General features: G+C 41.8%; 1 protein-coding gene across 1 annotated transcript; it reads right to left on the bottom strand.

Moving 5' to 3' along the window:
* Nucleotides 1-1513: 1513 nt before the first annotated feature.
* Nucleotides 1514-24771, bottom strand: LOC125241408. Its single transcript, XM_048149881.1, has 4 exons — nucleotides 24615-24771; nucleotides 21879-22062; nucleotides 17015-17288; nucleotides 1514-4373 (listed from the first exon to the last, which is right to left on the bottom strand). The coding sequence occupies exons 1-4, from the start codon at nucleotides 24769-24771 to the stop codon at nucleotides 3957-3959; spliced, it is 1032 nt and encodes a 343-aa protein (XP_048005838.1). The 3' UTR covers nucleotides 1514-3956.
* Between the last annotated feature and the right edge of the window lie 1515 nt (nucleotides 24772-26286).

The raw sequence follows: 26286 nt of genomic DNA, 5'->3' as shown, positions 1-26286 counted from the left end.
CATCTTGGATTTTATCCATTGAAATCCTTCCGGCATCCGATATCGGATCGGATAATGTGAAAACGGACTTAGGCCGCAAGTCACTGCTCAAATTGTTAGGTTTTGTAGTTCCATGTTTGGCTCTACATGAGATCACATTATATTGCTGCCATTGCTGGTAATAAATTAATAAGTTAGTTCTTTATAATACTTCGATAAAACAGCACAAGATCTCTCTAACCAGTACCATTTTATGGTATGGTACAGTACTAGGACTTCCAAATACCGGGCCTTATACAATACCGGTATTCATTCCGGTATTGGCTATTTCAATACCGTCATATTGAAATCGGCAAACTATAGAAACCAAGTAATTTGTCAAAAATCTCGTTTGTGACTTTTCATAGGTATTATACTACAACGAAATCTTGCCTTGCTTGCCTACTTAGTGATGGGTCAAATTGAAGACATTACATTACAAAAAAAATGACAAAAACAGGGCGTTCACTTAGTGCCACTTCCACCAACGAAAATTTTGCCCGTATGTCATCATGTCATCGTACGCCAAGTGCAAAAATACGTATCGATTTTATCCGCTCAAAAATATGTACCGAGACCTTATTCCGCCGACATAAAGTGCTATGGGACATATTTTTGATAAGTTGTACGCACCCATATTTTTACACCGACCGAGGTCGTATTTTTCTGGGAACACCGATGGTGGGAGCGCATTCCATTCCTTTGCAGTCCGCATTACGGAAGATGAGGCAAATCGTTTTGTGCGGATAAATGGAACACTAACAGCATACGGGTGCATTCGTTCCTCCGCCTGGACGTCCGAAGATGGAAAGGAGAAGGAGGGATGAGGTCGTGCAGTTCTTGAGCGCACTCCCCATGCATGTATCCGGTAGAATATCGACAGACAAGCGACTCGACGGCGATGTTCTAGGGTCTGCAATTTAGCCTTAATAATAGGGTCATCGCCGAAGAGTCTATGTGCCCGACGCTCTATCGCATCCAGGGCCGCCAGCTGATACTTGGCGGAACCGTCCTAAAGGTGACAGCAATATTCCATGCACGATCGGACCTGTGCTTGGTACAGAGAGATAAGCTGATTCGGCGTGAAATACCGCTTCAACTTAAATAGGACACCAAGTTTTCATTTCAAGATAAATCTTTGTTCTACCATAGATCAGGCAAGTAAGAAAACTACTTTGTGTAAAAAAAAACGGAACATTACAAGATAGTATTTAATTTTTATAAATCTCTTTACTGCAAATAATTACTGAAAATAAAATGGAGTATTGAGCGATATAGACTATAAACAATAAAAAATATGTTTTCTCAAACATGCAATGAAATATTGTCTTTGCGTTCCTTAAAATGGGCTGGGAAGTATCGCTTTTTGGGCGCAACAACTCGAGAGGACTGTAAAGGGATTTCATATTATTTTTTAGGCCTAGGCCTGCAAAGTAACTTTTTTTTATAAAATATTGTCCTTTAAAGCATTTTTTTTATTTCATTGTATGTTTGAGAAAAGCACTATACATGCCTCGGCGTGAAAACGGATTCCCGGCCTCGTATCCCTATCCGTATATACCCACTTGGCCGGAAATCCTCATTTTCCCGGCCTCTGATGTAATGTACTATTACTTCAGGCAGGGCCCATATAATGCCCCGTTTTACTTATACAGACATATACTTATATACATAACACTTAAGCTATATTAGTGACCTAAAATTAACATAACATATTTATTTAAATTTTTAATTAAAATATCTGCCGCCCTCAGGGACACCCGGTACGTGCGTGTGCGTTCGTATCCAGTGTCCCTGAAAGGGGCAGTCCCCCTGTCACTGATGACCCTCAGGATGATGTTGCGGCTCCCGCGTACTCTGCGCTGGAGTGATGCCTCGCCGAACCCCTCCGTCTGCGCGTGCGCAAACATGGCCGAGGCACTGCAATAACGCGGGAGAACCAACAACATCCTAAAGGCATTATATACTGTACTCGGAGGGCGTTGAAGGCTCTCTGCGTGTAATTGACCCACAGGTTGCAACTTGCAAGTGTACAATTTTAAATTACTCGCGGACAAACCGACTTTTTTATTATATAGATAGCCGCCCGCAGGCGCAGTCGGTTCTTATGGTATCTAATAGGATACCGTTGTTGACTTGTTTCCATGTCAAAATACTTATATACATTTAATTTTCGTCTCGATGTTCTGTAAATCTCAATTCTCCTTCTGTATTCAATATTTCGTTGATGTGTAGTAAATAATAAATCGCGCTACATTCAAGTTATTCAGTGCATATTATTTACCCTACCGCATCTACAGTAGCAGACCTTACCATATGCCTGGGCACAACCCTCGCCAGGCGTCGCAGTGCGAAGCAGGCACCCGCAAGTTGTTTACACACTTTACTGATATGTGCATCCCATCGCAGGCTCCTGTATAGTTCAAGACCCAGAACTATGGTGTTCTTTGCTTCCAAGGTGGAAATGCAGGAAATTTGTTTTTTGAAGGTTGAGTACTAAGCCATTTATAATTAAGTACCTCCTACCTCCATAGCTGACTAGTAACTTCGTTTAGGCGCTGCTCGAGTTCATTTAAGTCAGGAGCGGACACGACGACAGCGACGTCATCGGCATATATATATTATAAGCTTCTCCCGCTGTTATTGCTTTCGGTAAGTCGTTTAAAAGCAGCGAAAATAAGATATTAGACACCGATGACCCTTGTGCAACGCCCATTACAGTCGATTTCACCTCTGATCTACTCTGCCTCCGTCAGCGACCACCGCCTGGCATCTATCATGAAGCATATCTGTGAAGAGTGCATGTGCTTTACCTCTTATTCCATAGTGGTGCAGTTTGATAGCGAGTACGTTGTGGTCGGCAACATCGAACGCCTTCGACAGGTCGCAGCACAACACCGCAACCTTCCGGCACTGCTCGCGGGCAACCACAATACAGCAACCACGAAACGAACCGCTCGTAGATATCTATCTCTATCGCTCTTGCGCATTGGCGCAACGAGCCAGACTACCTTTCTGAGGCGTTTCGATTCCGTTTCGCGTTGCAGAAATGCCATTCGGCTGCGGGGCCAGATCACGTGTCATGGCGCAAGTCGAGTGGCCCGCGCGGTAAGCATATTGCCATACAGACAGAACTTCGGTAGCGGTTAGGAAATCTCGCGAGCTGAGTTCATTTTCAAACACGAATTATAGAGTCAGGTCTGTATTCATCAATACATATCTTCTCTTTTTCCCTTTCCTTTAAATGTAGGGGAAATTTTACTAGTTTTTTCTCAGACTTCACATCACTTCTTGTCACTTTTCGGCAAGTTGCAGACCACAATCGTTTGAATTCATCAAGTAATATATATTATCTTCTCGGCCATTCTTTCGTATGTATCTCTTGCAGTGGTCTAGTACCGCTCGATAAGTCGGAGCTCTGGACAATTGAGTAATAGGCTTCTTTTTGAACAAATTCTGTGTTTTTTGACTTTAGTAGCTCAACTGTCTGACCATCATAGTGTGCACTTGCTAAATCAGGCCAAAAGAAAGGAGAGATATAATGCTTCGGACGGTGTTCTGCCTTTTCGCCGAACTATTTTTTGCCGAATTTCATTTGCCAACCAACATTTCGCCGAAGTTTCATTTTGACAACTAACGTTTAGCAACTTTTTGTATGGCAACTTTTCATTTGGCAGAATTATTGTAAAGCAGATTGTTATAATCCATCTAAACGTTTGGCAGACTTACCAAATCTTTCACTTGGTCGTGGACGAATTGACATTTATTATTTATTTATATAATTTATATTGGTTCTAATAATTATAGCATATTTAAAAAGTATAACGCGTGTTAAGGCCTTTAAGCAACCTGTTAACTATGGGGCGAAACAGAAATTATCTGATTGTTCGACATATCTTACGAAAATTGGTGTCCACGCGGCCAGCGGGACTAATATATCATTTACAAAGTGATGGATAAAATCCGGGCACGGTTAAGTTTTTTACGAAGTCAGCATTTTTGATAATATAGTCTACACATTCTAAATTACGCTGGAAGCGGTCGTCGGGCACGGCGACGCCCAGCGGCAGCGGCAGGCCGCCTCTCCTAGCCAGCGCGGCGGGCTCGTTCCCGCACGACCACGTGACGATGCCGACCAGTTCGTTCTTGTCGTCGAGCACCGCGTGGCCCAGCCCCAGCAGATACCGGCGGCAGGGCGGGTGCTCGCGGGAGTGCTCGAGCGGCCGGCAGGAGTGCACGCACGCGGCCCAGTAGTCCTGCGACTGCGTCTGCGCCGGCAGGAGCCGATTGCACGCCGAGTTGCTTCCGTACATCTCACCCAACTCGTACAGGGATTGGTTCGACGGTGACTCTCTCTGTAACAATAAAATATCATTCGGAGAACCGAGGGGTGTGCTTGTGCGATTGCGGACGAAGTTATGATGACGAACAACTACCGGAAATATATATCCGAAAGGACGGTACGGTCGACATTTGTCGGCAATGACGCCGTCCCGGAGTGACTCGTCAAGTCGTCAGGCATATCATCTCCGGTTGTTCTCATATTGCTAACGACTTGTACATACATAATCTCGTAGGCAGGATTATTCACCAGCAGTTTTATCTTTAATACGGCCTTGTGGACCGCGAAGTACCGCACTACAAGTACTTATTACCTGCGCCAGTTCTCGAAAATGGTCGTGCCAGCACGCTCTATTGGGAATATTGGGATCGATCGATTATCACTTACAGGACTATTGTAGCCAATAAGCCCGACATTGTTATAATGGATCGAGCGCAACGCCGGGCCATGCTCGTCGACATCACCACCCCCCATAATGAGAATCTCGTGATAGCGAGTAAGTACCTACACTTGGCTCACGACACGAGATAACCGCCATGTGGGACTGGGAGGGTGATTCGACGATCATTGTTCCGATAGTCGTCTCAGCGAACGGTCTCATAGCGAAGAGTCCCAACCATCTTAAGAGACTCTCGCTAGGTGGCTGGGTCAAGGGCCAGATGCAGATGGCGGTGATCTTGGACACGGCGCGGATAGTCCGATGGTTCCTCTCTTTGCAGCCTTAACCACCGGCAGCTTGGGCCCTGCCCCGCAGCTGGCGGCACCCTCATATAAACCCAGTTTATATGTTTAAATTTGGGATAGGCCCCCAGCAGCAGTGCTCTCTAAAAAAGCCCGCTCCAGACTATGCGCGCGAATCACGGCACGACGCCGCGAACGCGAGTCTGGAACTTTCTGCGTATCGAATCCACACTCCGGTTCGCGGCGTTGCGCCGTGATTCGCGCACATAGTCTGGAGCGAGCTCTTAAAAGAACTTGACTTGTACCTAAGGTGGTTGTCACACTGCAGACGCGTTTCGTTGCGTGGACTCACACGCGGGTAAAACGCACCAACAACGTCCGGGTTTTTTCGGACATTATGGTGAATACAGTTACTGTTCGGTGCAATGCACCTTCAACACGTTCCGGGCCTCGTGCGGCACGTGTGCCCAGTCAGCAATTTACTCTATGTTAGCCAATTTTCATTTACCTAAAATTAGTGCACTTTTGAGAACCGTCGTGGCCGGGTGCATTCGATAACATAACATAACATTCATATAACATTTTAATATTTTAAATAAACAGAATAATCTCTACTCTTCTCCGGACTTTTCATCAACCAACGCGAAACCCGCTCTTCTACATGGTCCTTCGAGCCGGATCTCGCGCGTTTAATACTTTGGTTGATAATCGTGTGAGGTGAACGAACTTAAAATCAACGAGTGAGGGTTGCAGCGTTTGAAGGAGTGGAGTAGCAGAGTTTCAACAGCAACAGTAGTGGTATTGGCAGTAACAGAGCAGCGCTAGGAGATATTCAAGTAAGATCTTTCCTTATTTTACTTATATTCATCAATCAACATGGCCTACGTTCAGCGTCAAGCGGAGATTCAACGTCTAATTGAGGCATCTTACGCTAACTTTAGGAAAGACAGTTCGGACAGGAAAACGAAGCTTGAATATTTTAAAACACGTTTAGACACCTTAAACTTATTATGGAGTGAGTTCCAGTTTAACCATGAACAGTTGGGTATGGTGGAGAGTCAATCTAGTTCGTATTTTACTAACAGGATTTATGAGAGTACTAAGGAATCATATACCACTTTCCACGCCAAGCTAACAGCAGGGTATCAAGAATTATCCGAGAAAAACATTGAATCTAAGACCGACCTGAACGCTTCAAGTACAAGCACATTAACAACCGTTAACAGAGAACAAGCAGAGACGGCTGCTAAAGGCGATGCGCCAGGATCCGTCGCCGAGGTAGGAGGAAACATATTTGGGAAACAGCAGAGGGGAACCGAAAGTAAGATGGACGAGATGATGCGTAAACAACAGGCTAACATAAAAGCCTTCGCGCGGACCGTGAATAACATTCAGATTGACCTATTAACAGAGAAATGGGAGCTAGAGGATACTCTCAAAACATTGGAGGCTCGTTGGTCGGCTATCGACAATTTACACTGGGAAATGGAAAGCGAGGGTTCCCTAGGTGATTCGGCGTATGAAAGTGTGTTTAACATGCATGAAAATACTTATAACATGATGAAGAAAAATATTAACAAAAAGGTGTGGTCTGTAAAACATAAGGTAAAATCAACACCAGTTTTGGACATCCCTACCTTCTACGGGAATTACAATTCTTGGGTCTCTTTCAAAGATTTATTCAGTGAAGCAATTCATAACAATTCGGCCTTATCAAACGCTCAAAAAATGCAATTTTTGAAGTCAAAAGTTAAGGGAGAAGCAGAGCGTCTAATTCAGCATCTTCAGATAAGTTCGGAAAATTACGTAGTTTGTTGGGAGATTCTCAATAATCGATACAATAATACTAAATTGATATTCAATTCCCACATGAACATATTATTTGGGCTACCCAACATGCAACAACCGTCTTTAGCCCAAATAAAGAAACTGCATGACACAGCAATGGAATGCTTGCATGCCGTTAAAAATCTAGGAGTAGATATTGCTACGTGGGACCCATTAGTAGTTTACATTTTAACTCAAAAGCTAGACGCTGAGACACACAAAGACTACATAGAATCATTAAAAAACTCGAGGGAGTTACCAGTACTGCAGGAGTTCTTTGATTTCTTAGAAGGAAGATTCACGAGTCTAGAAGCATCTCGCCGAAAACAGGAGTCTCTAAACAACAAAGGAAACACTCAACAGTCGACATTTAACAACATTAAGAAACCTATTCAATCATACAATAATCGACCTTATTACAACAGTAACAGTGGAGTTAACAAAAATAACAGTGGAAATGTAACTATTGCGAAAGCTATGCACGTTTCAGGTATCAAATGTCCATTATGCAAACTACAACATGGAATCTACAGCTGTCGACATTTTTTGCAGATGCCAATGGAAAAAAGATTCCAAACGGTCAATAAACTGGCATTATGCATAAATTGCTTATTTAGTCATAATGGAAATGCTTGCAACTCAAATAAAACATGTCAGAAATGTTCAGGTCAACATAACACATTATTGCACGAGGCATGTGCTAGAAATACAACATCAGCAGTTCAGCCATCGACCTCAACTTATGCAACAAATGCAATTACTTCTAATAAGCAGATGGGTTATTCAACAAACATTTCACAGACTACATTCTGTGAAACTTTATTAGCTACCGCCATATTGAAAGTGCAAGCGGCAGATGGCACCTATCACACATTTCGGGCCCTGGTAGACCCCGGAAGCCAAATTTCACTTATAACAGAACGGGCCGCTCAGATACTTAATTTAAAACGAGATAAGTGTTCTGGAGTTATATATGGATTGGGAGAGAAAGAGAACGACTGTAAGGGCAAACTTAAAATACAATGTATGTCGATTTACAATAACTTTACATTTAACGCAAAAGTTTTTATCATGAACAAAGTTGTGAAATGTCTGCCAAGCGAAACATTTTCGAGACCTTCATGGTCCATGATACAGAATCTTAACTTGGCCGATCCAGACTTCAACGTTAGTCGCCCAGTAGATCTGCTTCTAGGATCAGTGATTAATGCGCAGATTATTCTAGATGGTAAAATAAAGGGTGAGGATGAGTACCAACCTCTGGCGCAGGAGAGTCAACTTGGGTGGCTCTTAAGCGGAAATGACGAAGAAGAACTGGAAACCTACCGTTGTAATATAATTATAAACAACTTAGAAGAGATACAACAGTTTTGGGAAGTGGAAGACATAACAGAAGAGGAAAACTTATCACAGGAAGACTTGGAATGCGTAAAGCACTTTGAAGAACACACGAAGAGAACAGTAGACGGAAGATACGAAGTACGCATTCCTATGAAACCTAACTTTCAAGAAAAATTAGGAGAGTCCAAGGCAAAAGCAATAGCCCAATTTAAACACATGGAAAACAAGCTCCAAAAACAGAACAAATTAGCTGAAGCATACAAAGCTTTCATGAAAGAGTATAGTGACTTAGGACATATGAAACCTTCCTTAAACAACAACAAAGTGGAATGCTATTTGCCTCATCACATTGTGGAACGCGCAGAATCCTTAACTTCAAAGTATAGAGTGGTGTACAATGGGTCTAGCAAAACATCAACAGGATACTCATTGAACGAATTAATGTACAGGGGCCCAAATTTACAAAAAGACATACAAACATTGCTATTAAAATGGAGACAGTACGAGTTTGTGTTCTGCGCTGACCTAGAAAAAATGTTCCGTCAAATCTTAGTGCATGAAGATGACCAACACCTTCAGAAAATCATCTGGAGAGACGAGCACGGGATACTACAATCATTTCAGCTTACAACAGTTACATACGGAACAAAAAGTGCAAGCTTTTTAGCCATGATGACACTAAAAAGGCTAGCACGTGACGAACAGGAAAACTACCCAGAAGCGTCCAAAGTTTTAGAAGAATCGTTCTACATGGATGATCTTATACACGGTTCACATTCCATAGAGCAAGCAATAAAACTGATAAACGACATTATCGACTTGTTAAGAACAGCGGGATTTAACTTACGAAAATGGTCCTCAAACAGAGAAGAAGTGTTAGAACATATACAGAACAAGCAAGACAATCAAAACCTAACAATTAACTTAAAACAAGATGACATATCCAAAACACTAGGTTTAAGTTGGAATCCAACAGAAGACGTATTTACTTTTCAATGTAAAATTGAAAAGCAGAAAAACAAACCAACAAAAAGAACCCTTCTATCGGACATCTCCAAACTCTTTGATCCACTTGGCTGGCTTGCCCCGCTCAGCATAAAACTCAAAATTTTATTCCAAAAAGTATGGAAACAAACAGTTCAATGGGATCAGCCCATCCCAGATGACATACACTTAGAATGGTCCAAAATACAGGAAGAAATTCACTTAATTAACGATTGCAAAATACCCAGATGGTTGCTATGTAAACAGAATGACGTAATCCAACTACATGGGTACTGTGACGCATCGCTAGAAGCATATGGGTGTGTAGTATATGCACGAACTGAACATCAAACAAAACCAATTCTGGTCGCAGCAAAAACAAAGGTCGTCCCACAGAAGAAACAATTAACACTGCCGAAACTTGAATTATGTGGAGCGCATCTTCTATCAAAACTAATGGCAAAAATAAAAATATCTCTACAACAGCATACTGTGGAAACGTTTGGTTGGTGCGATTCAAAGATCGTCCTTGGATGGTTACAAGGACAGCCAAGCCGCTGGAAACCATTCGTCGCCAATCGCGTAGAACAAATAAAACAGGTGATGACAGAAGAACAATGGCGTCATGTGAAATCGTCAGAAAACCCCGCGGATGCTGCCAGCAGAGGACAAACAGCATCTCAGTTAAAAGACAACTCTTTATGGTGGTCAAGACCAACATGGTTAGCTGATTTCCAGCCAGAACACGAAAGTTGTCAAAAACCAACATATCATACAACAGAAGAGGAGAAAAAATCCTATGTATCAAATGTGGGCCAAAACAATAACAAGCAAGATATTATTCATGATTTATTAAACAAATATAGTTCAATTACAAAAGTAACAAGAATCGTAGCCTACATATTGAGAGCATTCACTTTGAAGCGAAAACGCTTACCCAGCTATCTAACATTACAGGAGTTGCGAAAAGCTAAACGAGCTATAATTAAAAGCGTGCAAAACAAAGAATTAGAAGAAGATATTGAACATTTACGCAGGAATAACAAAGTAGAAACAAGGAGTAAACTTTTCTCATTATATCCATTCCTGGACAGCGAACATATACTTAGAGTAGGAGGACGCCTCGAAGAAGCGCATTTACCTTACGAAATGAGACACCCAAAAATCATTCCAAAGGAATCACGTCTTGCTACATTACTAATAGAACATGCCCATATCATAACACTTCACGGAGGCGCCAAGATTACATCAAGCAAGTTGAGAGAAGAGTACTGGGTGATGGGCGGAAACAATAGAGTAAAACAGGAGGTTAGAAAATGCGTCAAATGCCAAAAGATCGATGGGCAAAAACAGTATCAACTCATGGGTGATCTACCCGCCGCCCGTGTCAACGAAGCAAAACCATTTTTTCACACTGGAGTGGATTACACAGGGTTTGTTGACATAAAAGCTAGTAACACGCGAGGAAGTCGAACACTGAAAGGTTACATTGCAGTTTTTATCTGCATGGTCACAAAAGCAGTACATTTAGAGCTCGTAACAGAACTAACAAGCTCAGCATTCCTGGCAGCTCTAAGAAGGATGGCCGCCAGGAAAGGAGCCCCAAAGCACCTATACTCAGACCAAGGAACCAATTTTATAGGCGCGAATAACATATTAAAGCAACAGTGGAAGGAAATACAAAACACGTTCGACGATAACTTCTTAACAGACATTGCCGAGATGGAAATTGAGTGGCATTTCAATGCCCCATCCTGGCCAAGTGCTGGTGGCCTCTGGGAACGAGCAGTGAGGAGTTTGAAACACCATTTAAAACGTGTAGTGGGTGAGCAAAAGCTTACCTTCGAACAGTACTCAACAGTTTTAGCCCAATTAGAAGCTTGCCTGAATTCCCGCCCACTGTGTCCCCTCACCGAAAACATTGATGATTTAAACACACTAACCCCAGCCCACTTCTTACAAGGAAGAGCAAGTGTAACAATAATGGAAACATATGAGGACGCACGCACAAAATGGAGTTTGACACAAAAAATATTCAATGACATTTGGAAAAGGTGGAAATCTGAGTACTTAAGCCTACTTACAGCAAGACAGAAATGGTGCAATCCTCAGAAAAACATAGAAATAGGAGACATAGTGGTCATACACGAAGATAATTTACCAGCAGGAAAATGGGCGCTCGGAAGAGTAATAGACGTACACGCAGGTCAAGATGGTTATGTACGAGTAGTAACACTTAAGACAGAAAAAGGAATACTGAAAAGACCCGTAGTTAAACTTTCTCTCTTGCCTTTGGAAAATACAAAATCAGAAAATGAACCCTCCAAACAACTGACACAAAACAAAACTAAAAAACCAGCTAAACGGGGTTGCATGACGACAATATTGATGATGCTATTTTATTTCATAACATTTTTGACAACTGGAAATTGCGTCAAAATGACACCTGTCAACGAAGGGCAAGGCCTATACTTCGATAGGCTAGGAACAATGCAGCTAGTTAGGGACGAATGGAAATTAGTCGCGTACTACGACATGAGCCCTTTCTGGGAAGGGGTATCAGCATACAGAAAATACAACGAACAATTAGAAACTATTTGTAAACAAGTAAAAAGCCTTTCACACTGTGACGTCATCCTTCTACAATTACGTCATTCACACGACGAACTGCAACATTACAATAAAGTATTATCAAGACATCAACTAAAACAGCAAACAAGAAAGAAACGCGGATTTTTCAACGGTGTCGGAAATCTAGCAAATACTTTATTCGGAGTCTTAGATGATAAATTTGCTCAACAATATCAAAATGACATAAATAGTATTAAGGCGAACGAAAAACACATCGTCACAATGTGGAAAAATCAAACATCAATCATTGAAGCCGAATATAACATGCTCCAGAGGACAAGAGATACCATACAAAAGCAACACAAATTAATACACCAGCATCTAATCGCTTTAGAAAAGAGCAACACTGCAATGGAGAAAGAAATTACAGATGCAGAAAGCATATCTCAATTTACATTGATCGCCATGGCAGCAAATAACTTGTTAAACCACCTTAGGACAATCCAAGATATGTTATTAGACACGTTAACTAACATTTATAGCGATAAAATGAATATACATATTATCAGCCCCGAACAACTACAAAAAGAATTAAACATTATATCTGGTCAACTTACGAGCGACCTTACCCTACCAACTGACAACACACAAACAAACCTCCAAAACATTTACAAAGTATTAAAAGTGAAAGCAAGAATGACTGACCAATACATGATATTTGAGATTCGCATCCCATTAACAACACGTGACCGTTATGATATTTACAACATTATTCCGGTCCCGCATAGTTCAGACGGAAATATGATATCTGTTGTCCCCATAGAAAAATACGTAGCGATGAACCTTCAGAAAGATGCATACATTCCACTACAAGAAAAAGATCTCGAACTTTGTATCATACGAGATCCGTTTGCGTACATGTGCCCCCTTAAGGTACCTATATATAAAATGAACATGGATCAAGATTTATGCATAAAGGACGAAAATAAGAATTTACAATGCAAAACAAGCATAGCCGCGTGCCAGAACAAGTGGACTAGTCTATCAAAAGCAAATCATTATTTATATTTTTGTTGCGACCGGTGTCAGTTTCGAACAATATGTACGGATCGAGTTACAGCACAAACATTGACACGCTCTAACATTATTTACATCGAGGAGAATTGCATTGTAAAAACAGATAACTTTGCAATTCATACGCACATGAACATGCAAAGCAACGCAAATTTAAAGTATAGTATACCTACACCAGAAATCGACCCAATAAACCATATAATAAACATCACTATCGAAAAATTCGAAAACAGCAGCTTAAACTTCAAGGAAAGAAAAGAAGATAAAAATATAGAAGAAAAAATAAAAGCGCTAAAGGAAAGTAAACTCCCAGACGAGAACGACTATTCCATGCATAATATACACCACTACACTGCCATTTATTGCCTTTGGATCATAATAACAATTATGGCAATTGCGTTAGTTTGCCGGAAAAAACGTTGCCAATGGAGACCTCAAAGAACTCCAGAATTCACAACTGACTCAGAGGAACCAACAGCAGCTAGCAACATCTCCGTGAGACGCCGGGTGAACCTGCCGCCGCCGCCGCCGCCGCCCCGAGCGAGCGCGAGCGCAGCCTCCACGCCGTACAACACACGTCACACCAGCACCGGTGACATCCGTAACGATAACAAGTGTAGTGTTAGTGCGCAATATCGAGCAAAAAGTGTGAGTGAAGGAGAAATAAACAGTGCGCGAGTGAAAGTGATTACAAGTCCTAAACACGAGATGAGTGAATCAACACACATAGACCGGGGAAGCTCCCCAATTTTAAGAAAAACATCGTTTAGTGAATAGTATTAAGCTGATTGTTTAATCACCTTGTATCATTCTCTTACTCATCTCATCTCATCGTTTGCCCCCCGCAAGATGTTCGGTGCAATGCACCTTCAACACGTTCCGGGCCTCGTGCGGCACGTGTGCCCAGTCAGCAATTTACTCTATGTTAGCCAATTTTCATTTACCTAAAATTAGTGCACTTTTGAGAACCGTCGTGGCCGGGTGCATTCGATAACATAACATAACATAACATTCATATAACATTTTAATATTTTAAATAAACAGAATAATCTCTACTCTTCTCCGGACTTTTCATCAACCAACGCGAAACCCGCTCTTCTACAGTTACAGAGCATTCATTGTACTAGACATGAAGAATGATTATGAAATTACTACGTTAACCACAGATTAATAATAAGTTACTAAAGTAATACATAATCTACGAATATTCCAACTACTTATAATTTATTTTAATTTTTTGGGTAACCATGTTGAACTCGATGGTCGAGTTCGAAACACGAATCAAGTTTTTTGTTAACTAGTGTTTGTCCTAGGGATATCTATTGAAAACCAATGGATTAAGGATTGAAAAACTGGTATACCTTCGGAGGTGTCAGTAACTTTCTGGGTAGACGGTCTTCCCGACACTGACTTTAGATCCGTATTTACAAACCAGACCTATAAATGTGTATTTTGCTAGAGATTCCCTAAATTTAAGGCTATAGGATGATTTTTTTTAATTGCACCCGTGGGTAAGCAAAATTAGAGTGATTATTTATTTATTTATTCTAGAAACTATACCAGTCATTCACAAATATTGTATATACACTTTTCTATTAAAATTAAAAGCTGGTGTTTTCTTATTTTATAAATTGCAGTCTACAGTGGCAGCTTCCGTTACGCAGCCACGCGCTGCTGGAACAATCTCCCTCCACCAATCAGAAATGCCAGTTCCTTATACGTTTTCAAATGTAAGCTAAAACTGCACTTACTCAAGGAACAAGCTGACTCGGCCTAGCCGACCGACCTGTATCTACATATATTATATCTTCGCCACCAGTTTTTGTAACTCCTTAGTTTTAGAGTGTATGTATATATTATATTATTTAATTATATATGTATTTATTAGTAATAATATATATAAATATGTATATATATCAGTTTTCATACAACTATCAGCTGTTCATTATAATGTATACTGTTTCTGTTTTGCTCTGCTTTTTTACGTTTTGTGTTGTTATGTGTTTGTTCTAAGTGTCACTGGGTACACTGAAAATCAGCGTCGTAACACTATCAATGTGCCGCGACAAATGCTGAGTGTTATCCTTTTCCGAAACCACCCTCAGCACTGTAACTTCATTCATTTTCCTAGATTTAAGCCTACTTTGATGTTGTTGTAAATGTGTTTCGAATAAAGTCTCATTCATTCATTCATTCATTCATACAAATCAACAACAACATAAGTAACATACAAAGTTAAGAAAGATGGATGAGAAGTTAAGAAGGTGCATAGATACTAATTAGCTAGTTGAGACACAGCGGGAACCGCGTGGACCAACCGCACGGATCTCATTTTAATAACAGCACTCGAACGTTCATACTTCACCGCGCGGGTGTAGTGTGAACGTTCTGCGCGGTTTCCATCCGCGCGGTTTCCGCTGTGTCTCAACTGGGGCTTAACCAGCAACTGGCGCGGACACAAATTCCGAAAAATAAAGTTATCGACGTCGATGTCCATTGTGCCTACGTCCTTCTCACACTCAAGTCCCGTCCGGGTCCGGGACTGTGGGGCGCGGCGTGGCGCACCATGCTTGCGAGCGCGCGAGTCGTCGAGCGCCTCGATCCTCCGTGCAGACGCATCAAAGCGGCGAGGCGCCAGTGTGCCGTACCAATTGGCTTCGTGCGAACTGCATGGAGGGGGTAAGCAAAGCGATCGCAGTGCTTGCCGTGGTTAAAATCGACACTGATTGTGGTTTGTAATCTATCAAAACTCATAAAATATAATACAATGTGTAATATTTGATACTTGGTAGCGTAAATTATTATAGTATGTGTTTGGTAAGCGTTGGGAATGCACCATAGTTACTTGCATGAGTTTAGTTCATCAAGCCGGTTAGTAACATATTTCTACCCACTTTGTAAACAGTCGAATATTTTGTTATAATCATTTATTAATATTTACATATAACACTGTCTGCATGTTAGTCGTAAGATAGATATACTGAAACATAATTGTATTCTCAAGTAAGCGAATAAAACATAGGTAAATAAATATGTACAATTAAATTATTTATGTGATATTAATAATAATAGGTAAACTAAACAATAGACAAATGTATGTATATAACCACAACCTGACTTGTAAATGTATCATTTATGAATAAAGCATTCATTCATTCATTCATTCAATTTATGTAAATTCTTATTGAGAATAAAGTTCTTAAACCTTTATATGGGGCACCAATTGTTGTTTCGTAGTTAATTGTAAAAATAATGGCATAAATAGTCGTTGCACGTTCTATGTGTTTCTTAGAGCACACTGGAAATTGGATCAAAGAACTAAATGGATAGCTACCGTGAAAAGAAAACGTAAGTGACATGTCAAAACAAAACATTATAATAAATTATATTTAAGCTTTTTTTACCTAATATTGTTCAATACGCTGTTAGTATTTTTTCCTACCATAAAAAATTATGCTTAAAGATTCAGGCCTAGCCTGGGCATAGGCCCGTGTCGGATATTTCTGCGGCCGCAGACATGACTAGGTAGGTAGGTAGGTTTAGATTTGTTTTATATGGCATTAACGGGACGGAGGTTTAGCGAATACCATATCACTCGCTCGTAGAACTTTTACCATTCCTCCTATGTTCCTCAAGATTCCTCATATGCCCTGCCAGCACCAATTTATTGCCTCTTTCTGTGGTCTAGGGTTGGCAGTTTATACCGTGAGTAATGCTTTGGAAACTGATTTTAATTATTATATCCATATCTTTATAATCTATCTACCTAAATTACATTTGAAATAGTAGCTCTTGTTATTCGATTTATTTAAAACGTTAAAATATAAAATAATATGTTTGTTTACATGTCATTTTTTGACATTTTCCACTTCAAGTTCACATGATAGTTGGCGTAGGTAATTGTCGTGCACGTAGCCAATACAAAATCAAGATTCTACTTAGAAAGTCAAATAAATCATTAACGGACGTCGCTGCGAAATGCGGAGCAGTGTGAGTGTGACGATCGCCTACAGGTGTGCGCACGAGCATAATGGTGATGTTACACGGGCAACACAATTACCAGCAATTCACATACAATTGCCGCGTTTAGAACTATGGAGCGAACGCGGTAAACGGTATGTGACTTGCTGGCAACTGTGTTGGCCGTGTAACCGCACCTTGAGGCGGGAAGCTTACCTCCGCGAGGAACCCCACGAGCTTGTAGGCGGCGCCGGCGGCCCAGTCCAGGCGCCAGGCGCCCCCGCCGGCGCGCGGCTTCCTCGATATTGACAGGAACCCGTCCGTAGGTGAATACTCGTATCCTGTTTTTTTATCAAAGAGGCGGGTCCATGCAACGATAAACCCAATGTCGTCGAACAGTTGTTTGGTGGATGGAGATGGCGTCACAAAAAATTGCACTGCTACTCTCAGGTTCATTCGCATCCGTAGATGAGTATAATAGGGTTTGGATCTGGGAAAAAATAGGTACCTCAATAATCTATACCTATTGCCTCTCCGTCCTTACAACTATCTCTACTTAAAAAATCACGTCAATTCGTCGCTCCGTTTTGCCGTGAAAGACGGACAAACAAACATACCCACACACATTCCCATTTATAATAATAAAATAAAGTCTATGCATGGGCAAGCCGTATTCGCCGCTACAGAAAGCGTGTGGACCGATTCCAGCAGAATCGTCTTTTTCAAAGCGACCAAAGGAAAGTATACCGAAGGTGGGAGGAAACCGACCCTCGTGTGTCCGACGTGCGGCTACCGGATGCTACTGCCATGTCTGATTTCTGGCGTAGCATCTGGTCGGTGCCCGTTGAGCACACGGAGGGCGAGTGGATGACCGTTGTCGAACGCGGGTGTGAGAACATCGAGCCTATGGGGGCTATCACCATCAGCCCCGACGACGTAAGTTGTGCTACCCGTACGGCCCAGAACTGGAAAAGTCCTGGACCGGACGGATTGCACAACTTCTGGCTAAAATGGTTTCGATGCTCGCACTCGCGTTTGGCAACGCAATTTCAACAAGCCCTCGATCTTGGTTCTCTCCCACCTTCCCTAACAACTGGTGTTACTTTCCTGCTCTATAAGTCCGGTAGTACCACGGAAGCAAAAAACTACAGACCCATTACGTGCTTGCCTACACTTTACAAGCTCCTTACATCCATTTTGAGAGCAAAAATTAACGCGCATATTGTCGCTAACAACATTCTGGCTCCCGCTCAAAATGGATGTAGGGTTGGGTCCCGTGGTACTAAAGAGCTCCTCCTCATAGACATGACCATCTGCCAACAAGTTCGGCGGAACAGGGGAGCCATCTCGGCCGCTTGGATTGACTATAAGAAGGCCTATGATTCGGTGCCTCATTCATGGCTGAGAAGGGTATTGGAGCTGTATAAACTTGATGCAGCTTTAATATCCTTCCTGGCTGCATGTATGAGGCAGTGGACCACAGTCCTTCGTCAACCAGGAGGCAGGGATGACCCCCCTGGCCCGCAGGACTTCATAAGGATTGAGCGAGGAATATTCCAGGGTGACAGTTTGAGTCCATTATGGTTCTGCCTAGCTCTGAATCCCCTCAGCACGCTGCTGAAGGATTCTGGGCTAGGTTGCCGGCTTCGGAGAGAGGGTGAAGTCATCTCTCACCTTCTGTACATGGACGATCTCAAACTATTTGCACCGAACACCCAAGACCTGATGGTGCTATTGAAAACCACAGAAGTTTTCAGTACCGCCATCAGAATGGAGTTTGGTGTCGATAAGTGTGCGGTTATGCATGTACAGCGGGGGAGGTTGTAAATTCAGAAAATTTACAACTTTCTGAGACGATGTCGTTCAGATCTATCTCTGAATCAGAAACCTATAAGTACCTTGGTATGTCACAGTCGTTGGGTATTGAGGATGTTGGCATTAGACGGTCGGTGAAGGAGCGCTTTTTCAGTCGGCTCACAAAAGTCCTTAACAGTCTTTTGTCAGGAGGCAACAAAGTGCGCGCCTTTAACGCCTGGGTAATGCCTCTACTCACATACTCCTTTGGCATACTACGGTGGACCCAGACTGAGCTGGACGCCCTGGATCGGAGGGTCCGTTCACTGCTTACCACACATCGTATGTTACACCCGCGCTCGTCTGTTATGAGATTGTACATCCCACGGAAGTGCGGAGGTCGAGGCTTCCTAAACGCCAAAGATCTCCACAACCGTGAGGTGTACAATCTCAGGAATTACTTCCTTAACAACGAGTGTGGGGTGCATCGTGATGTGGTGGCAGTTGACGGAAACCTCACGCCGCTCTCCTTGGCGAAAGAGAACTGGCGCAAACCTGTGGTACTAAGTACTGCGGACCGCAAGGCGGTATGGGAGAGCAAGCAGCTACACGGGCGGTTCTACAAGGCCCTCACGGGACCCGATGTAGACCTGCTCGCATCGGTGAACTGGTTACGATTCGGGGACCTCTTCGGAGAAACCGAGGGTTTTGCCTGTGCAATTGCGGACGAAGTTATGATGACGAACAACTACCGGAAATATATCCTGAAGGACGGTACGGTCGACATTTGTCGGGCATGCCGCCGTCCCGGAGAGTCACTCAGGCATATCATTTCCGGTTGTTCTCATCTTGCTAACGGCGAGTACTTGCACAGACATAATCTCGTAGCCAGGATTATTCACCAGCAACTTGCTCTTCAATACGGCCTTGTGGACCGCGAAGTACCGTACTACAAGTACTTACCTGCGCCAGTTCTTGAAAATGGTCGTGCCACGCTCTATTGGGATCGATCTATTATCACTGACAGGACTATTGTAGCCAATAAGCCTGACATTGTAATAATAGATCGACTGCAACGCCGGGCAGTGCTCGTTGACATCACCATCCCCCATGATGAGAATCTCGTGAAAGCCGAGAAGGACAAGTCCAGTAAGTACCTAGACTTGGCTCACGAGATAACCGCCATGTGGGATGTTGATTCAACGATCATTGTTCCGATAGTCGTTTCAGCGAACGGTCTCATAGCGAAGAGTCTCGACCAACATCTTAAGAGACTCTCGCTAGGTGGCTGGATCAAGGGCCAGATGCAGAAGGCGGTGATCTTGGACACGGCGCGGATAGTCCGACGGTTCCTCTCTCTGCAGCCCTAACCACCGGCAGCTTGGGCCCTGCCCCGCTGCTGGCGGCACCCTAGGTTAGGGTTTTTTATAATGTGTTTATATGTTTTTTATATTGTTTTGTATGTGTTTTTGTATTTTACTTTTATATTCATACTATAAAAAGCTTAGCCTAAGAAGCAGAATAAATAAAGGAAAAAATAATAAAAAATAATAAAAGTAAAATTGATAAAATATGGATTACTTATGGCTTATGAATCTTAGGATGGTCCGAGATTTTTTTTGCAGATTATTGATGGATTATCGATTCGCAGACATCTATAAGTAGTATCTATACTCGGGTGCAAAGAAATCGGACCACCCCAGCATTTCGAACATTTTCTGTTAAAACTGTAATCTATATCTATTTTTTTGGTTCCCGAAATACAGGCTGTGCCGAATGGGGCCGACGGATATAACCTTGATAGTATTTGTATTCGTCGACATGTGTCCTGATGCCTAAGTGCCTATCCTAACCTACGGCGCCCAAACTTGATCGTTAACGAAAGCAGAAAAGTCCCGACGGCCGGAACGGTGGGCCAAAGTGACAACTGAGTGGTTACTATAACAAATTAGCCAGGGCAGAGGATGACCAAAGAAGAGAAATGGCGGGACGACCTCCACGTATTTTGCAGAGACTGGCAAGAGGCATCAAACCGTGAGGACTGGAGAAAGGTAGGGAGGCCTTTGCTCAGCTGTGGGACTGCACCATATAAGCTTATAAAAAAAAAGTATTTGTATTATAATGAAAGAATAGAATAGAATATTTGTTATTCGAAAGCACACAGATAATAAACAATTTTACACTGACGTAAATATAATAATAAAGTGCCACGAAATGGCCTCACCTCAGCATATCGCTGGCGACTTCCAGCGCTGGTCGTCCGGTGAGACCATTAAGTGGGAAAAATCACGGAAGGCAACATACAAAAGAACAAGAAAAAATTGTAATTACAACCAAGGTCTCAGCAATACGAGTACACTGAGAGAAAATACAACCAGTTTTCATGTTCGTTCAACAAGTTTTTTGGTTAAAATAGCGCCTACGTGCTCTTTGGTTCAAACAACAAGCTACTTGTCATTTGAATCGGCAATATATTTGAATCAACAAATTGATTTTATAAAAACTACCTGACACATATTGTTTTAAACATACGTTTGGCTGATTCAAACGGATAAACCGCAACAAGTCGAACTTGTTAAATTCACAATGCAAATTTCTCTCAGTGTAGGAACTCATGAACTAAACAAGATAAAATCTTCAAATTTAGACTTATTTGAATAGTCTTGACGTCTTGAAAAGCACTCTTGTGCTACATGACAGCCAGGGTCTCAAGATGGAGTCAGAAGGTGGCCATAGGAACTCATGAACTAAACAAGATAAAAACCTTCAAATTTAGACTTCTTTGAATAGTCATGCCAAGCACTCTTGTGCTACATGACAGCCAGGGTCTCAAGATGGAGTCGGCCGAAGGCGCCCTCAAACTTAAAGAGTCGGGAGAAGCCCGACGCACTTAGTCGTAAGCCGGGCGCCGAAGGCGCCCTCGTACTTAAAGAGTCGGGCGAAGCCCGACGCACGCGGTCCTTAACCGGGCACCGAAGGCGCCCTCATACTTAAAGAGTTGGGCGAATCCCGACCTATACTGTCTAGAGCCCAGCGCCGAAGACAACCTCATAGTTAAAGAGTCGGGCGAAGCCCGACGTACGCAATTACAAGCCTGGAGCCGAGCCGATAGCTTTCTCATACTAAGAGAGACAAGCAAATCCCCGGTTTGGGACATGATTATTCTCTGTCAAATAGTCCTCGACTCTGCAAGTCTTCGTCATAAATGTTATTGTTTTGCACTTTCTTACATTACATACATATTATATTTATGACATGTATGTTAGTAGGTTGATTATTGGCTCACGTGGCGAGACATCTAGCAGCAGTTATAAATATTCGATGTTTAATCGCGGCCGCCGTGCACAGGAAGGGCTCTTCTGTATGGTGCTTCCAGTGCGTGTGCACCACCTTCGCCGCCCACGGGTGGGCGTTGGCGTCCTCCACCAGCGTGGCCCCCTGCTGCTGCATCGCTGGCATCGGGCAGAAATCTGGAACACGGTTTCCGACGAATTATTTGGTGATAAAACTTTTTTTAACCGACTCAATTCGACTGAATGTTTTTTTTGTAATGTATGTTACTCGATATCTCCGAGAATCATGGACCGATTTTCAATTTTTTTTTAATCGATCAGGTATAACCCCGAAATGGTCCCATTGGCACCAAGTCGGGGTCTGATGATGGGATCCTGGAGAAATCGAGGGAACTCTTCAAATGTTATAGGCACATGTAATGTTTTTAGTGTATTTTTTAAAGGTTCACCAGTATTTACGCCTGATGGTAATAATTTTATGTGGCTGAGCTGATGACTCCTCAATGGTTAGGAGTTAAAGGATAATTCTTTCACTAGTGTACATATATTCGGACTGATACATATAATATCAATAGAAACCACTAAAAATCAACAAATAAATGAACTTTTTAACAAAAAATAAAACCACCTTCAAAAATAGGCGCGTTTAAAACACGGAGAAACTAAAAAGCAAAAAATAATAAACCTTTGAATTCAGATTTCTTATCGGATTGCAATAATCTAAACATCCAAATTATAAAGAAATCAATTATTTTTGAACTCGTGGCTAGCCTGCGTATGGTTGGGTGGGACAAACAGGAAATAGCAAGGCGACGAACAGGTCTGGTACCGACTACAAAAATAATTGATTTCTTTATAATTTTGATGTTTAGATTATTGCAATCCGATAAAAAATCTGAATTCAAAAGTTTATTATTTTTTGCTTTTTAGTTTCTCCGTGTTTTGTAAGTGTCGTGCTTATTTTTGAAGGCGGTTTTATTTTTTGTTAAAAAGTTTTTTAACACTATTATTCATACCATTGGTAATATTGGTATCGAACTGGTATACTCAGCAGCGGAATACTGCGCCCCTGTGTGGTCAGAAAGCGCTCACGTGGGCAAGGTAGATGCCAAACTGAATGAGACTATGCAGTGCATATCAGTCCACCCCTTCCTATTGTCAAAACTGAGGTTCAAAAGTTTTAAGCTTGTGTCGAGAGATGGCTGTGCACTGTGATTACACATTTTACTTTGACAGTAACTCTCTATAATACTCGATCCTCTTTGATACATAGAAAACATCCAGGACTCAGGAATATCTGTGTTCATCACACAAATGAATGCCCTCACCGGGATTCGAACCCGGGACCGCGGCTTAGCAGGCAGGGTCACTACGCGCTAGGCCAGACCGGTCGATTTTAGATTAATATAATGAAAGAATAATGAAGTATTTTAGTCTTGTGTTCTGTTTGTACTTATAGTAAAACACAATGGATTTATATGGAAGTATCCGGTATAATATTGGTGAAGATTACAAGACTGGTCGGTTTGAGGTTTTCCTATGTGTTTTGTTCTCAAATGTGATGAAAAAAAAAACCGGCTAAGTGCGAGTCGGACTCGCCCACCGAGGATTCCGTACAAACTTTCTCTATCTAGTTAAAATAATCTCATCTTTTCATATAACTTTAATGACTTGACTAGAAGACAAAAGTATAGGTACTAATAATGAGCATTATTGTGTAAAGTAAAGCGCCATCTCTCGGTGAATTCACTAACTAATTTGTGCGACCTGTATAGTATGTTGAGTTTTTCAGGGATATTTCTTTATAATGTTAACCGATTTAAATACTTTTTACTTTATTGGAAAGAAGATAGTTCACGTTAACATCTTGTAGTACTTCAAATTAAATTTTAAAAAATGCAAGGTTGGGTAAATTGAAAGTAAAAATATGAAAAGTATTTTGTGAATTAAAAAAAAAAGTTTTACATTTTCCTTCAAAATTCTTTTTTTTTCTACAACAAAAAAATTGTAAAAAATAGTTTATTTACGTTCAATTGTAAGCTAGTAACTTGAAATTTACAGTTTGCCCCCCTTTCATTTTGGCCATTTTCTACAATTAAAATTAATATATTAAAAAAAAATCTACGTTCTATTTGTAGAGGTTTACAATGTTCATAACTATTCCAAATTTCAAGTTGATAGCGTTAGTAGTTCTCGAGATATTTAGGAATGTGACAGACGGACAGACAGACGGATAGAGTCGCACCATAAGGATTCCTGTTGTACCTTTCTGGTACGGAATCCTAAAAAGAATGTGTGTAACTAAGAGGCAAGGACATATAGAGGAAGATTTGTGAATTATTATTAATATATTTAAAAGATAACAGATTTAAAAGTAACAGACTTACAATAATCATTAAGGCATTAGAAACATACGGTCGGAGTACAGCGTAGGTATTTCAATATCGTTGACAATGTACTCGAACGCGTTCGCGATGTCGCCAACCGCAAACCAACAACAAAATCCCGACGATAGATGGAAAGTACCGCTTACGACCAACGATTCTATTTTACCTTATACTTACCGACTTAACTATTCCGTTTGGTGCGAATAACGGAGGGGGAGGGGGGGGTCGCTACGTGTATGGCTGGCACTTTCGATGCGACCGATCGCCACGATAGTCGTCCAATCGATCGTAGAGATGAATCGTACTGTGAATGGGAGGCTAGGCACATGTTTTTAAAGTTACTGGTGTTGTTGTGATCGGGATGTTCCGGCGGCTCGATCGGGTCCGCGGGGGCGCGCAGGGCCCTGAAGCGCCGGGGCGCCGGCGCCCGCGCCTGTGCGCAGCCCGCCATCAGGCTGCTCCACCACACCACACCCACAGCCAACACCGCCGACTGCATTTTACCTTCTATCTCTTGTAAACTTAATAAATACTGTGCGATCACGATACACTAATATTATTGCCGGTTTTGAAAACAAATTCAAATTTTAAAAGTTTTACTACCAATAAAATAAATATTTCACAATTGGATTACTGCGACGGAATATTGCGAAACTTCAATTAGGAATTGTGATTGGTATTTTGCAACAAAACTTGATTTGTGAATTTAAACTCTTACAAATAAAGTGAATGTTGCTCAACTAAGATTGCCACATATAGGTACATATTACATTTTATGTTTGTTTCGAAAGTTTTAATTAGTTACCGAGCTTGTGGTGCTTTACTTGAGCCGTTGTATTATGGGTACAAAATAAAGAACAGTGTTTGTCTCTCTCCTATTTTAACATTAACACGCTTTTATTAGGTCGTCGTCATGTAAATATGTAACTAACTATGTAATGGAATCTAAGGAGGCTAATTTAACCATCTTCCAAGGATCGTAGCGTAATGAAAATTGGCAGCTGTATGTAGTTCTGATGACAATACAATAATATGATACTGTTAAACTGATCTGATGATGGAGCCGGAAGATATGAACTGGAACTACATGATGGAACATCGTATCATAGCTGTTTTTGGGTTTCTTAGAAAAGTCTTGTAATGAACTTTGACTACGATTAGGTTTCAAGGTCTGATGATGAAGCCGGAAGATATGAACTAGAACTACATGATGGAACATCGTATCATAGCTGTTTTTGGGTTTCATAGAAAAGTTTTATAATGAACTTTGACTACGATAAGGTTTTAAGGTCTGATGATGAAGCCGGAAGATATGAACTGGAACTACATGATGGAACATCGTATCATAGCTGTTTTTGGGTTTCTTAGAAAAGTCTTGTAATGAACTTTGACTACGATTAGGTTTCAAGGTCTGATGATGGAGATGGAAGATATGAACTGGAACTACTGTAAAGATCAACGTAGTATGTAAAATAAATTGGGTTAGGGTTTTATTGTGACCCTTCAGAGCAAATAAAGGCGGGCTCGGGGGCGAAGCCACCGCAAAAAAAAAGGATCAACGTAGTATTTAAAATAAGTTAGGATAGGGTTTTCTTGAGACGCCAGCGGGCGAGGGATGCATGAGAGCGCCCTCGCCCAATACGCTGGCTCTCGAGTTGGAGAGCGCGACCCTGTGTCCGGGAAGCGCTCCCACAGCGAGGAACGGTCGGCTCATAGCCCGACCAACGACGGATCCTGATCCAGGATGGCCGCGGATGCACTTTACAGCTTCCCGAGACCCCGCAAACAAAGCGGTGAGAGGACACCGTGGGGTTTAGTGGGTAGGGGGGCCTCTTTACAGCCTCGAGCCCCACATAACCGACCAGGGAGCGAAAATAAGGTGGGGGGGGGGGGGGGTTGGCTTTATCAACGTAACGTAACGTATTTAACGTAAATATACTAGAGTGCGACTGAGAAAATACAACCCTTTGTCTCTTTCCTAATCTGTAAGATGAAATCTTTAATTTCTGTATTG

The sequence above is a fragment of the Leguminivora glycinivorella genome, chromosome Z, assembly GCF_023078275.1.
Source record: "Leguminivora glycinivorella isolate SPB_JAAS2020 chromosome Z, LegGlyc_1.1, whole genome shotgun sequence".
Lineage (NCBI taxonomy): Eukaryota > Metazoa > Arthropoda > Insecta > Lepidoptera > Tortricidae > Leguminivora > Leguminivora glycinivorella.
The sequence above is the reverse complement of the archived record's forward strand: the minus strand, read 5'-3'. Positions and strand labels throughout refer to the sequence as shown.